The sequence below is a fragment of the Ammospiza caudacuta genome, chromosome 7 (genome assembly GCF_027887145.1).
Source record: "Ammospiza caudacuta isolate bAmmCau1 chromosome 7, bAmmCau1.pri, whole genome shotgun sequence".
In the NCBI taxonomy this organism is placed as follows: domain Eukaryota; kingdom Metazoa; phylum Chordata; class Aves; order Passeriformes; family Passerellidae; genus Ammospiza; species Ammospiza caudacuta.
Window position 1 is genome coordinate 24,496,310 of NC_080599.1, and position 14,728 is coordinate 24,511,037.

The 14,728-nt window shown below is 42.8% G+C and overlaps 1 protein-coding gene across 1 annotated transcript in view; it reads right to left on the bottom strand.

Moving 5' to 3' along the window:
• HMCN1 (hemicentin 1) overlaps positions 1–14,728 on the bottom strand; it is a 163,689-nt gene that overhangs the window by 98,638 nt on the left and 50,323 nt on the right. The window contains exons 10-15 of the mRNA XM_058808957.1: positions 12,719–12,840; positions 7,630–7,905; positions 2,629–2,770; positions 2,109–2,236; positions 1,323–1,436; positions 514–672 (exon numbers count right to left, since the gene is read on the bottom strand). Of these exons, the coding sequence (XP_058664940.1) occupies positions 514–672; positions 1,323–1,436; positions 2,109–2,236; positions 2,629–2,770; positions 7,630–7,905; positions 12,719–12,840 (941 nt within the window). The remainder of the gene's footprint in view (positions 1–513; positions 673–1,322; positions 1,437–2,108; positions 2,237–2,628; positions 2,771–7,629; positions 7,906–12,718; positions 12,841–14,728) is intronic.

A 14,728-nucleotide genomic window follows, 5' to 3' on the forward strand; every position in this document is an offset into this window, starting at 1 on the left:
AGCGTTGCTAAATTCCTTGTCTTCTGCAAGCAGTGCCATGCATTCAGAAAGCAGATGTGCCTGACAGGAACATTTAACAGGATGCAATGTGTCAGGCCACAGGCAGATGGAAAGAATTAGGTAAGGAGGAGAGGGAGGGCTAAATTACTATAACCTCACAGAGTAACTCAAGTTTCTGTAATTAATTCTGTTTGAAAATTTTGTTAGGTTGAGGTTTTAACAGCTTCCTCCTCCTGTGCCTCTCTTCCTCCCCATAACTTCTTTACTTTGCAAAAGAAGTAAGACTGGGCTGGAAACAGATGGGTTTTAAGGTCCCTTCCAACCCAAACTATTCAATGATTCCAAGCTGGAGTCCAAATGGGACAAGGAAGCTGCTTAACCAACACCACCAAAAGGTGTTCCCAGCACACACACAGATCTGTTAGAAAGAACTGAGGAGCCAAGGCACCACTCCCTGACCAGTACAGCAACTCAGCAATCTGAGTGTGCCCCATGCAGGTTTTAACTGCTTACACCCAACATCCAGAGTTATCTTGCCAGCAGCTCTCCCTGCCTCATTGGTGGCAACACACGTGTAGTCACCAGCATCCAGGTCTTGTGTTTCCTGGATCTTCAGAAGACCGCGGTGAGTATCAATAACGAGAAATGCTGATGCCCTCAACTCTAAGTCACCTAAGTCCAGATAGAAAAAAGGCAATATAACTGTTTACATCAAATGTATACCTATATTTATCAAAATTATCCCCACAAAACAGTGTCCAAGTTTAAGTTAGCTCACAACATAGCAGCTGTACAAGCTCAGCAGATGAGAACTCTGACTCCCACTCAGCTGAGAGGAAACGTTCATTACTACACTAAATACATCTTTTTTAAATTTATTGGTTCCACAAGGCAAAGACAAATCCAAGTATCTCTGGGCAGAGATCAGCAGTAGGACAGTGTGCCAGGCTGTACTTCTTCCCTAATTAGAGGCTACATGAAAACACAACAATAAGGGCTAGAGAAAAATATTTTGTGATTTTTGTAGCATAAAGCTAAATGTTTTTTGAAAGAACAAACCTTATGTAAGCAGGCAGGAGGCTCAGCTTTGTTTTACTATTATTATTAGTTATGCTACAGTGTGTTAATTCACCATATTTAAATAGAAGCAAGAATTTATGCCCTAGAGGTCAATGCCATTTCTTCTAGATTTAGAGAATTTCACAGGTCTGTCACTGGTTGAATACAACATAATGCTCTTGAGAGAAATGAAGTCACTTCCTGATCATTGTTTAAAATATTGCTGCTAAATAAATGACTCAATCACCAAGCAATGAGCACACCTTTAAACCATTTCACTTGAGGGGGTGGGATTCCAGTTGTTTTACACTCCATAACAGTCGTGTCTCCAAGACCAACCAGAATTTCACTCTGGACTACGGTCAATGTTGGGCCCTCTAAAAAGAAATGAGATAAAAAAATAAGCTCTGCACCCTATGTACAGGTAATTTTTAAGATATAAAGCATGAAAGACTCTAATTTTCTCTTGTTATATGGAAGAATGTTTGCATTAAAAGTCAAACAGACCTTAAAGTGGAAGATAAACACTGGGAAACAAGGAAAAGTAAAGTCTGGTCCAGAGCACCTGAATCATATGCAAAATGTACATGAAATATAAGGACAAGATCAGAAAAGTTTCATCATGTAGAAAGTAGTAACATGAAATCATTCTCCTCCTTCAGGTAGATGCTGGTCATAAAATAGTTTAATACTCTGCTATCAATATTTTAACACAGTATTTTGATACAGAAACAAAATTTCTTTTCTAAAGGACTCAGGGCTCCCAGTCTATCTCATAGTAAGACCCTATTTTAGGGTTTTTTTCACCTAAAAAGTTTTCTTTTTAGAAAGAGCATCAAGCTCCAAATACTACCTAACAATACTACTCAGGTTTGAACCAAAAGCAAAAGAGACATTTGTGAGTTGTTCAACATATCTTCTGAGGTTTCTGAAATTTCTACCAGAATGTTCTGCAGGGTTCTACTCATTTAAACAGCTCCTCCTCGCTGATGATGAATTAGTTTATTTTTTAAATTTTAATACATAGTTTTCCTCACTTTCTCACTTACCGATGTATGTGAGGATGGATGTCTGTTTCTCTGTCCCAGCTGAGTTACTTGCCAAACAACCATAAATTCCTGCATCTCTGGGAGTTGCCTTTCTTATGACTAAGGTGCCTTCTGGGGTCATTCTGTACCTAGGACACACAAGGGACCAAGCAAAATGATTAGAAAGAACAATGGTTATATCCACATTCCAAGCAGCCACAGCAGAATGAGCAGATGGTTTATAAATAGGTGTTTCTGGGGTTTATTTCCCCATGATAAACACTATTAGTACTATTATATCTAGTACTACATTTTGTGAAAAGTACATAAATTAATCTTGTAAAAAAACCTGGAAAATAGAACTAAAGTGTTTCTCTGTTAGAGATGAGGTAATACAATTAAAGAGTTATCGAAGCAAAGACTGAGGTACTGTTTCCAAAACTGACAGACTCCTGTTAAAGTAGTAGAATATGTTGGCACTATTCAAACCTTCTTTCTCACATATGATATTAAAATAAATGGAGACAACTTCAAGTCCCACCTGCTGGAGCCAATCATAAACATATCGTTGAATGTCCACACAACTGTTGGCTTTGGGTAACCTGTAGCAGAACACCTGATGGACACTTCAGAACCTTCTGTAAAAGTCTGGTTCTTGGGTGAAATTACAAGCCTCGGAGGTTCTACCAAAAGAAATTAAAAACAGCATTTAAAAATGTCTTGTTAGAAAACACATGTTATGATAAGAACTTCATTGCCACTTTCAAATAGCCACATGGTGAGAAAGCAACTACTTGTTTCCACTGGCACAGTCTAAGTCTCAGACTAAAACACCTTTATAAAGGGGCATTAGGTCAGAATTCAGGCACTGGCCTTCCTGAGATGGGGTTAAAAAGGCAGCAAAAGAGTCAACTTCGACAAACACCAGACAACAAGCAACATGGAAGGTGTCCCTGCCCATGGCAGGGTTCAGAACAAAATGAGCTTTAAGGTCCCTTCCAACATGCACCATTCTTTGATTCTATGAAATTTATTCAGACTACTGGACACTAAAACCCACAAACCTTAAGGTGGGTCAATTGTCAGAATGCAACCTGAGGGATAAGAATGAAAGTCACAATATATGTGCAGACACACAAGTGGAAGAGAATTGAAACTGCAGTGTTAAAAATTGTAAAGGATGTTATGGATTTCAGGGGTGTTTTCACTAGAAAACCAATTGAGGAACTCAACAGAATTCATTCATTTTTAACCCAGAGAGGTTGTGGACTCCCCACCCCTGGAAGTGTCCAAGACCAGCTCAGACAGGGCTTGGAGCAACCTGGGATAGGACAAAGTGCCCCTGCCCATGGCAGAGGGTGGCACTGAATGGGCTTTAAGGTGTCTCCAACACAAACCATTCTGTGATTCCATAATTCTTAGACAGATTTCCTCAGTAAAAAAAAACACCAAAGCAGTTCACTTGGGCAACAGACACTTTCTATGGTAGGTATGACTTTGTCTTACAGTGGCAAGAAGATCCACACCCGTGGATAACGTTAGTTGAGACCAGTGAAACTGGCTGTTACAAAATAAGTACTACCATTCTTCATCTTTGGAGCTTTGTCTTTTGCTCAGCTCTCTGTATTTATGAATTCCTGGACAAACCACAGGACAAAAGCCTAAGTCCAACTCCCATTTGTGAGAGTCCAAGAGGCTGAACACATGGAACCCAGAGGTACCTCACATGTAGGGCTGCTCTGCACAGCCCTTCTTTCTTTGTTCCAGTGGGAATTACCCCATCCCACTGGCCATGGGGACACTTGACACATTTCAGTGGATGCTAAGGAACAGTGTGTGCAAGAGCCAGCACACATCACGAGTGGGCAGGAAGGGGCCAGAAATGGTTCCATGTTACAGAACTGTCCCCCAGTGATTCATGATGTGCACAGCTGGCTCAGCTATTTTTATTTGGTTTGACATCCTGCCAAGAGATGCTGGGGGTATTCTGCATGCTCTGGCCACAGGAAGATCTTCTCTCCTGTTGGGATTAGAAACTGGCTCTGATGGCAATTACACATCAGGCTTTGGCAACACACTACTGTCCATGCCAGTATTTTCACATGGTATTAACAGGTAAGCAGAGTAGGAAAGAAAGTTTAACTTGTATTATATTTGTAATAAAATTATTAGAAAAAAGTCAATATACACAGCTGTAATAATCAAGATATTGACTAAGATCAGTGAGGCCCCATTTGCCACCATTTGACCATCTTGTCTTCTTGCCCAAATGCCAGGGATCAGGCAGGCACACAGAAGGGCTTTCTTATGTCAGGTACCTTTAATTTCCTTTGCTTTGTTCTCTGTATCTCAGAGGTGAAGATTTGTAGATAAAAGGAGAAGCACAAGCTCATTGCAGTGCCCATCTCATTCAAGGCTGCACAATGAAACCTTTTAAACAACACAGATCGTGTGTAAAGTTTCTCAAGAGACCCCACCTACAGAGCTGCCTCCAGCTCTGGGCCTCCAACACCAGAAGGACATGGAGCTGATGGAGCAGCTCCAGAGGAGGCCATGGAGATGCTCCCAGGGCTGGAGCCCTCTGCTCTGAAGCCAGCCTGATTGAGCTGGGGATGCTCACCTGGAGAAGGCAAGCCTCCAGGGAGACCTCGAGCCCCTTCCAGTGCCTGAAGAGGCTCCAGGAGAGCTGGAGAGGGACTTGGGACAAGGGCCTGGAGGGACAGACACAGGGAATGGCTTCCCACTGTCAGAGGGCAGGGTAAGATGTGATACTGGGAAGGAATTGTTCCCTGTGAGGGTGGGGAGGGCCAATTTCAGAGTGTTTAAAAATCTCAGAGCAGTATAACCAGTTCCTCTCTGCCCATTATCACAGTGTGCATCCACAGACCTAAGTATCAGTTAGAGAGAGATCTGAAAGACCAGGATGTTTATTTCTGTATTGTATCTTTTCAGAGAAAGGAGCAGAAAAATTTTCCATTGGGAAAACATAATCTATTGCCAGCTTTCCCAATGGCTGCATACAGAAGCTGAATGGTATCTGAAAGGTTTGCAAGTACTGTTACTTGTGATCATTTTAATTTGCCTGGAAAAAATTATTTCCATCAGATTTCTGGGGGTACTCAGTGTGTGACTGTCATGTACAGCTTGCAGTGGTTGTTAGGGCCCGGAGTAGTTTTCGAAAAACAGTTTTTATTTGGCAGTAAAGAGTAAAAGGTGGCCAGAGGTAAGAGCTACAGCTTTATGGGCTTGTCATTATTAACATCCCAAACAGGGAAATTTGAAGTCTTGTTAATTGATGGAGATGGGTCCATGCTCTGTGTAGTTCTAAGTAATTCAGAATGTCAAATTAAATTCATCCTGAAGCCCTTTATTATTGTTGGATCAGCTCCATGTAGATCTCTGAAATTCAGATAATAGGAGAATAAGCACTGCTTTCATCCCCATTTTCTCTCTGGGGTGATTTAAGGCAGAGAACAAATACTGGTGGCTCTAAAAATAACGCAGCATTTGCTTTTCCTGCTGAAGGGGGTTGTAGTAAACCCTTGTTTTGAAAGCGTTGGGTTTGATGTTGCTGTTTCTGAAACGGAACATTGATGTGCCTCCTGTGCCAGCATCTATGCAAGTACCGCCTGGAGCCTTCATGGGGCTGACTTTGTGCCCCAGTTGTGTGCTCTGTGCTCAGGAGAACACACTGTCCCCATCTCTCACTGCTCCCCACGACCAGGACACAGGTAGGGCACAGCCCTGTGTGAAACATGGGCCTCTCTGTAGGCTGGGGGTGCTACCCAGAGCACTCTGGAAGGTCCTGGAATGCAGTTTGATAAAGCCCATTGAGTGCTAGGACTACAAAGTATGTGCTCAAATTTGGAGTTATGCAAGAGTGGCTATGTAGCGTGAGTTGCTCAAGTCCTCTCATCAGATTGGTCTTGTATGGAAACATAAATTAATTTACGAAGGGATTCCTTACTTTTTCAGGTGCCTAGAGGACTATGTTGCAGCTTGATGGAAATAATTTTTTCCAGGCAAATTAAAATGATCACAAGTAACAGTACTTGCAAGCCCTTCAGATACCATTCAGTTTCTGTATGCAGCCATTGGGAAAGCTGGCAGTAGATTACTTTTTCCAAACAAAAGAGGCAGGCACTACTGCAGAAAGCTGAATTCAGCTACAGCTTAGTGTTTCCTATGTATTTATTCTGTTCTAAGCATCCTTTACGAAAAATATGGAAAACTCCACTCCGACTCTCAGCTACGGCTGTCTGAGCTGCCCAAGAGGGTTCTCTCAAACATGCTTGAAAGCTGTTAGCACTACCAGGACCAGCCAAAATGTAATTCCCAACCATTTGATACAAACATTCCACATATATAAAGGATTTGAAACTTGATATTCTGTTGTGACAGCAGTAAAACTCTGTTAGATTTACTAGAAAAAAACACCAGAAGCAATTTGGTCAAAGTATTAAAGCTCCCAGCTGAGCTACAGACGTTAGAGAGGAAAACCTAAATCCCAGGAAGAGAAGAATGAGGGAGGACATTTCTCTTGATGCCTCTGACATGCTTGAATGAGTGTCTTGATGGAAAAATACCGTACAATTCAAAACTAGGTTTTCCAAATGCATGGGGGTTGAGGTTTTTTCATTACTTTTTTCCTCTCAGCTTGGTTAAAGATTTAGGTTAGAGAAATCTAAGTTAGTTAGAAATTAGGTTAAAACTCTGCTGTAGCAATCTAAGGGTAATTTAAACAGATATTGAAAAACCACACTTCATTCTGCTGTATTTTGTACTAGGCCCTGCCCAAGTGGTTCTACTAGGTACCTACACAAGGTATTCTACCTCGGTAACCAATATAGGAAAAACAACATCCCTTTAATAACTTTTACAACTCCGCCTTCAACCTCTGTTTTGGAGCACCTCAGGTCAAGCTATTCCATTCAAAACTGTTTTGTTACATAATTCTAAGTTTTCCATTAGCTAACAAATTACTACAATTAGAGCAGAAAAGTTAATTAACGATGGCACCCCCTCCGCACAGAACATGGCCCAGCAGCATCACAAGCAGCAATCTGTTGGAACCACCTAGAAGTGACAGTAAGATTTTGAGTTCTGTCACTCCTCACCCATAGACAGGCACCAAAGAACCAAGGTTCAAATCTCCACACAATCAAGGCAAATAGAAAAAAAAAATCCTGCAGTGCTTCAAACTCTTAAAAACATTTGGTCCAATACCAATTATTGCATTTATACATATTTGTTCCTGGTATACAGCAAAAGCCCAGACCTAGATTTGGTCTCGCTCATGCTGCCTTTTTTAGTTCTGACTGTTTTTTTATGAAATCACACAATGGTTTTGGTTGGAAGGGATATTAAAGCCCCTCTCATTCCACCCCCTGCCATGGGCTAGGACACGTTCCACCATCTCAGGTCGCTCTGAGTTCCGTCCAGCCTCGGACACTTGCAGGGATGGGCCTGTCCAAGGCTGTGTGCAGTCTGTTCCAAAGGGAGCCCTGCCAAGTGAGCCACGTGCGCAGTATCCCATCCTTACCTTGCACGGTGAGGAAGACAGACGCCGTGGCAGATCCGCCCTCGTTGACAGCAGTGCAGCTGTAGCTGCCCGCGTCCGAGAGCCGGGCGGGCCTCAGCTCCAGGGACAGGTTGGCCAGGACGCGGAGGCGCAGCGGGTCCTGCAGGCGCGCGTCGCGCCCGTGCCGCTGCCAGGTGAGGTTGTAGGGCCCTGCGCTCAGCACCAGGCAGCTCAGCACCGCCCCGGCCCCGGGCAGCACTGTCACGTTGGCGGGCACCTGCAGCACGGGCGGGGGCTCTGCGGGAACGAGAGCAACGGGGTTAGAGACATTTCAGTGACTGGGGCATTCACATTCTCTGAAAAAATCCTTTCGCCCAGGATTTTTCTCCTGTGAAGCTGAGAGGCCTCAGAGAAAAAGGAAAACAATTCTTATCTCATTTGCTGTGCCTGTGTTGCTCACAAGTGGAACGCATTGTAGGAGATTGTCTACCTGAAGGGAATTGATAATTGGGTTCTGGTGTGAGTTGTTTTGACTCATTGGCCAATTACGGCCAAGCTGTGTTGAGACTCTGGAAAGATTCACGAGTTTTCATTATTATCTTTCTAGCATTGAGTAAGTATCCTTTCATTATTCTTTAGTATAGTCTACTATTCTTTAATATAATATAGTATTATAAAGTAATAAATGAGCCTTCTGAGAACATGAAGTCAGGGGCATCATTCCTGCCTTCGTTGGGGCATTCCCAGCAAATACAATGAGTGACCTTTCAGCATTTGCACATTCCTGATGAACAACTCCAGGCACACTACAGAACAAAAAAAAAATTAGTATTTAAATATTAAAATATTTATCTATTATGTTAGGTGTCAAATAATTTAATGAATTGAGTTAATTAATAATTCTGGTTTAATATTTGGTTTCATCTCACATTCTGAAGCCACGAATAGAACCCAGGACAGCAGCCTCATTCTCTGATGCTCAGCTACCTGCCAGGAGCTCACATCACAAGGACACAACTTGGTCTAGATCCAAACTACCACATCCTGTAGGATGGAAAAATCACATCCTGTATGAGAAGGGGCAGCTCTGTGTTTTTTGAGCACAGCCAACAAGGGATCATTGTCACAGCAACAGGAGGGAGGGAGACAGGACCAACACAGGCCTCCGAGTCTGATCTCTGCCCCTGGTGGCATCTGAGCTGTGCAGATTTTTACAGGTTGTATATGGAAAAAAAATACGTTAGTAGGAAATTCTTCCAGCAGCAACAATGGAACCAAGTTAACACCATTAGTGAGCTCTTTTCAGGATGGATTCTATACAAAAATGTGGAAGGAGAAAGCATCCATACTCTGATTAAGGACCTCATGAAATAGGGTAACAAAAATGGAGGTAATAAACAGTACACACAGAGACAGACAGCAGACACAATGCCAACAGCCACTCCTCCTCATGCTGACTGAAGGGCACCAAAAGTTACCAGCACCACTGCACAGAGGGGCCAGCCCAGGCTGTGCAGCTGGTAAGGACACAAACCCGAGGTCCCTGCTATGGTGGGGGCGAGAGGCAGCCAGCAAACTCATGAAGCAACATACAGGGAAGTGAATCAGAGAGGAGAAAAGGGAGGAATAGGCAAGGAAGGAGCGTAAAACGGGCCTGTCCCCTGTAAAGCACCACCAGCCAGTGCACTGTCTGCCCCAGCCCTTGTCCTCTCTCACTAGTAAATCCCTTCTTTAAGTCTCCCAGGGTAACCTCATTCCCTGTCCCTTCTCTGTATCCCTGCAAATACTAAGTGCCAGCTACTGGGGGACTGGTGTGAGTAGACTGGGTGCCAGCTGCTGGAGTCAGACCAGGGGTTTAGGAACCCCATGTCAGTGGCACCACCCCTGGGGGCCTGGGGTCCCAGCCCCAGCTCTTGGAGCCCACAGTGACCTCAGGCAGTGCTGTGCTGCTGCACAGCAGGTGTCCCTGGGCACATGGGATGAGCTCTGGCAGCCAGGGAGGAGGAATTCCTGCAGCTATGTGCAATATCCTTCAACTCTCACTTCCACTCAAATCTCTGGGAATTTTGTTATTGTCTCCTGTACATATTTTATGCTGTAACTCCCAGTATTTGTTATCTCCTTTCTACCTGACCCATCTGTACAGCTCTATCATGTTCCCAGAAAAAAGCAGATGCACTAATACTCCACTGAAATTGAATTTTGAAATCACATATGGTTAAAATAGCAGCAGTCATTCTGCCCCTCGAGATATTACTGATCAAGGAGGCAACATTTCAAGAAAGAAAATAAATTATTTATGACTTTATGCATTCCCATTAAAAATATCACATGTATTCCATTTGGTTTTCCCCAGACTGGTTCTTGAACAAAGAAAACTGTAATAAATAATACTTTGAGAGGGATGCTTGTGCAGAAATGAGACAGCTGTAACAGCAAGACCAAATCTTTATCAGTACACACTAAAACACAACTATCCTAAAAAAGCAAGGATAACAAGAAATTAAAAAAAAAATCTGTATTTATTAAGGGTTAAAGTTACTCCTAAGGCCTGAACCAGCAATAAATCCTCCTCCTCAAGGTCTCCAGGGGGGTCTCAGATGAGGTTCACAAGCTCAGTGCTGGATCCCTGCACAGCACTGTGTGCTGGGTGTGCAGCTCTGCCTCCCTACAAACAAAGTCCTGACAGCAATCACCCCATTGCCAAATCGAATGACTTTAACCCTTGCAGAGGACAGTCAGGGAAAGCTATACTTGCTTACTGAATGGAGTTTCTCCCCTGTACTTGTGGGTTTGGGAGAAACAGTAAATCTTCTGCTTTCCACAGGCTTATCATCAAATATGTTACCTAAACTCAGGAGAGAGAGATGAGGCCAGTACAGGACTGGAATACTCATCTTTTGAGTGCCAGTCTAGAGGGACAACACAAGTTTTGGACTACGCCAGGCACTGCCCACAGCAGTGCTCACACTGAGCCTTCCCCCAGCACTTCTTGGCCCTTCAGTTAGGGTGCTGCACAGGCTAACGAGCCGTTTGACATTTTAAAGATTTAATAGGAGTAAGAGTCAAACTCAAGTGCTTGCTTTCTGTGAAATGAGAAAATGTTGGCACAGCTCCAATACCTTTCACACAACAGTTGCCAGAATGGATTATCTGTGCTATACTGCTTGTCAGCTGGGTAAACCAAGAACACTTGAAAAGATTGTTTACTTTGCTTGAAGAAGAAATTTCAAGTAATTTTCTTGCAAATATTTGTACACAAGGATTTCAAAGCATCTCCCTCCCATTAATCCTCTGCAGGGCTCTGAACAGAACAAACTGTCATGTTTACAGAGTGACTCAGTTCCAGGCCATCTCTTGTGCTTTGTAAATGAGGGGATATGGGATTTTCCCCCTTATTACTCTTGGCTTTCATGTGCTACCAATATCACAAAAAAAAGGGTCAGGATTCTCCTTCACGTTTCTTTTTGATGAAGACAATCTGGAAGTTGCAACTTCCAGACTGAGAATCTTTATGCCCACAACTGCTTGCCCTCTAAGCCATGGTTTGAAACAAGCATCTGGGAATATCCTTTCTGCTTGATTTTTGTGGCTAAAATATAAACTAGTGCTCTAGAACCAGGACTTGGGTTAGGACAGATGTTACTGTTCCTTCTACTCACTACTTCATGTGAATAAAAGGATGTTCCTCTCCTCAAATGCATCCTTTGGTCTAAGAGGACTCTTTCTCTCCAAACTTTGCCTTGCATAAAATCAATGCTATCACACTGGTTTCTTAGAATTTGCTCATAGTACAATGAAAGGAACACCTTTGCCTGGAAAAGGGAAGGTGAAGGGTTATGGAGCCACCCTCTTCAGCTACTGAGAGGGTTGTTTTAGGGAATACACAATTAGAGTGTTCTCAGGGCACAGGAGAGGGGGAAAAAAAGATGATAGTCTTTGTTCATAACATGCAGCAGGGGAAATTCCAATCAGATATACAAAATATTTTCCTAGTGGTTGTAGTTAAGCACTGAAGGCTGCCCACGAACTTGTGAAATCTCCACCCTTGGGGACATTCAAAGATTGATTGGACAAGTTCCTGAAAAACATAATCAAGCCTGGAAGCTAATTCCCTTTGAGCTGTGAATTGGACTAGATGACTTCTAAAGGTGCCTCCAGCCTGAATTGTTTTGTGATTCTGTGATTCATAATCCACCTGCAGTGGCTACCTGGAGTAGCTACTGCAAGAGATAAGAGGCAAGACAACTTTAATTTCAAGCCCTTAAATGAAACCCTGAGTTGAAAATGTTGTTCTGAGTTCTCCCATTCCTCCCTGTCACAGATTATCTCCTCCAGTGTTTTTCCAGCTCACCAGCAACAGTTTTCACTTGCTCCAAGACTCATATCTGATCAACACCAACACAAGGCTGTATAGAATTGATTTTTACTACAAATCAGAAATTATTTTTTCCTCTCACTCTGTCTACACTGCAACTGAAAAATTAAGTGACAAAATTTGCTATAGTATGGGCAGGGGTCTCATCCATCCACCCACAGACAGAAATAAGGATACTGTTTATTCAAAATTATCTTTGTGATAAGGCCTACTTTTTACCTCGTTCATTTTACTTCCTTACATTTATTACCACTTTTAAGAAATTCAAGATAATAGATGAGATTTCCAACTATTTACCGAATTTTGTATTGTAAAAAAGGAGAAATTTGAACACAAGTTTCTTACTTCCTTGTCTATCAGATAACAGATACATACATTGACATTTTAAAGATTTAATACATACAATCATACATACATACGACCAAGTCAACATATAATTGCTACAAAGTGAAATAAAAACAAGAACAGTTGAAATCTAAGATTTAGGTTTTGGATTCTACAGGTCAGATCTATTCTGCAAGTCCAACTGATAGAAGGAACTAAAACAAAACCAAATTTAATATTTAAAACAGGTTTGTTGAATAAACCTCAGCTCACTTGTGGACACGGGTAAGGAAAAAACACAGTAATTAAAAATACATTTAAAACTGGGAATGTATTATATCAGCCCTATGTGCCTGCCTTAGGTGTTGTACCCAAGTCACCCACCCCAGAAGGGCGGCTGGGACGCACCTGACACGTCGAGGAACGTCTGCGCGCGTCCTGTCCCCGCAGTGCTGCTGGCCACGCACTCATAGAAGCCCTCGTCGGACACGGACACCTGGGCAATGTCCCAGCTCATGCTGGATGACTCTCTGCAGGAGAAAAGGGCACCCACTGAATCCTTCAAGGAACCAAGACTTGCACCAGCTTGGTTTCCTGACTGCAGGCATAAGAGAGTTTCACAATCACCAAGAGGCATGACAGACCTTCTGATGAATCAAATTTGGATGTCACTTTATGGATGGTATTTTCTCCTAAGATTTTGCAGAATATCCCACTTGCACATCAAAAACTAAACCTTTAACAAGTCAGCAGTTGTCACAAAATACCCAAATGCAGTGTATTTGCTATCATTCCCTCAGCTGCTTGTGCTCTGTTGTATTTACCACCTGAGATGACACATTCCCTGAAGCCAGCAAGTTTCTGTGCAGAGCCAGTGTGTGGTACCAAACCCATGCCTCTTACCAGCAAAGGCAACAAGGTCTCATCCTCCCACTTGAGCTTCCCAAACTCACAGGTACAGCAATCCAGAGAAGCACTGCAGGTACTATCTAGATCCCAGCAAGGCCAAGGCTGCTGGGCAGTAACACCATGTTGGTATCACACACAATGTGAAAACAAGAAGGGAATAAAATTGTAGCTATGTAGGCTGCTTACATGTGCTTCAAAACAAACATTTTCAGTCTCTCATGATACAAAACCACATTTTATAAACTTCTAGTGCTGCAGACACACAGAGGACAACATAAATGAGCAAACCAGTGGTTCTGCAGTATCCCAGTGCTCCCCATGGCCTGTTGCTATGGCACACAAACAAAACTGATAAGCACCAAAATATCTGTGAGAGCTTTGGCAAGTAATTGCCACATTACAGGAAAACACTACATTAATGACCCCTTTGTTTGTCTGAATAGATTGATTTATCAGCCCTTAAAGGATACGAAGGAACAAGAGACTTGGAATATGCATGGAAGGTCAATGCTGTAGCACCATGAGACAGACAATCCAACCACACCACAAATGAAAACAGTCTACAGTGACCTTAAATGGCTTTCTACTTGTTGCCTCTTACTTCATACTTACTCTAGATAACCTAATATATCATACTTCAAATCTATGACATTTCCCACTTCAATGCTGGCACATGGACATGGCAGCAATCGCCAGCACTAAAGAATAAGGTGGTGTTTCTTCCAAATAATGAGTGAGAAACTCCTTTATTTCATGGAAAGTATGTTAAAAGTGAGGTTAGGCAATCCTGTTCTGCTTCCTTCCTGACTTGTGCTACATGCCATATGTCAAACATGGAAGCCTTGAGAACAGAAGCACAAAGGGAAATGTGCCCAGGGGCATGGAACAGCTTGGCAAAACAAAGACCTGTGGTAGACTATTAAAGAAAAATTTGGAAATCAAACCAACACCAGCAGCAAGGACTAACATAGCTCAGGGCATTTGCTCCACACACGGGCACTGGGTGAGGAGCTGTAACTGCACACAAATCACAGCACACGTCATGGGATAATTCAGTACCTTCCAGCACCACTGCTATCTACCAAATTCATTTTACTGTACATATAATCTGCTGACTGGGCTGTTTGTGTGGGCAGCTGGGCAACTACAAACACTCAAACTCCCCAGCCCAAATGAACCCCCTGGCTCTCAGTCATGCAAAGAGCACGGTGGTGCTTGGGTTGTGTCAGACCTCACCTCCTGGACACCCCAACCATGCTGCTCCAGACCCAGCTGGGAGCTCACAGGCAGAAATGAAATCTATAATTTCACTTCCTAGCACATGGTTTGGAGTGATATATTCTGCATAGTTTACTAGACTTGAATAGGAACCACAAATAGCAGTTGATTATCAGTGAATTTTTTAATTACCATGATTGGTATTTTGATTAACTACATTAATTGCCTTCCTTGTCAGAATTTAATGTCTTATTTTTGCTGGTTCTAATCTCTGCAGGATTGGTGGGATCT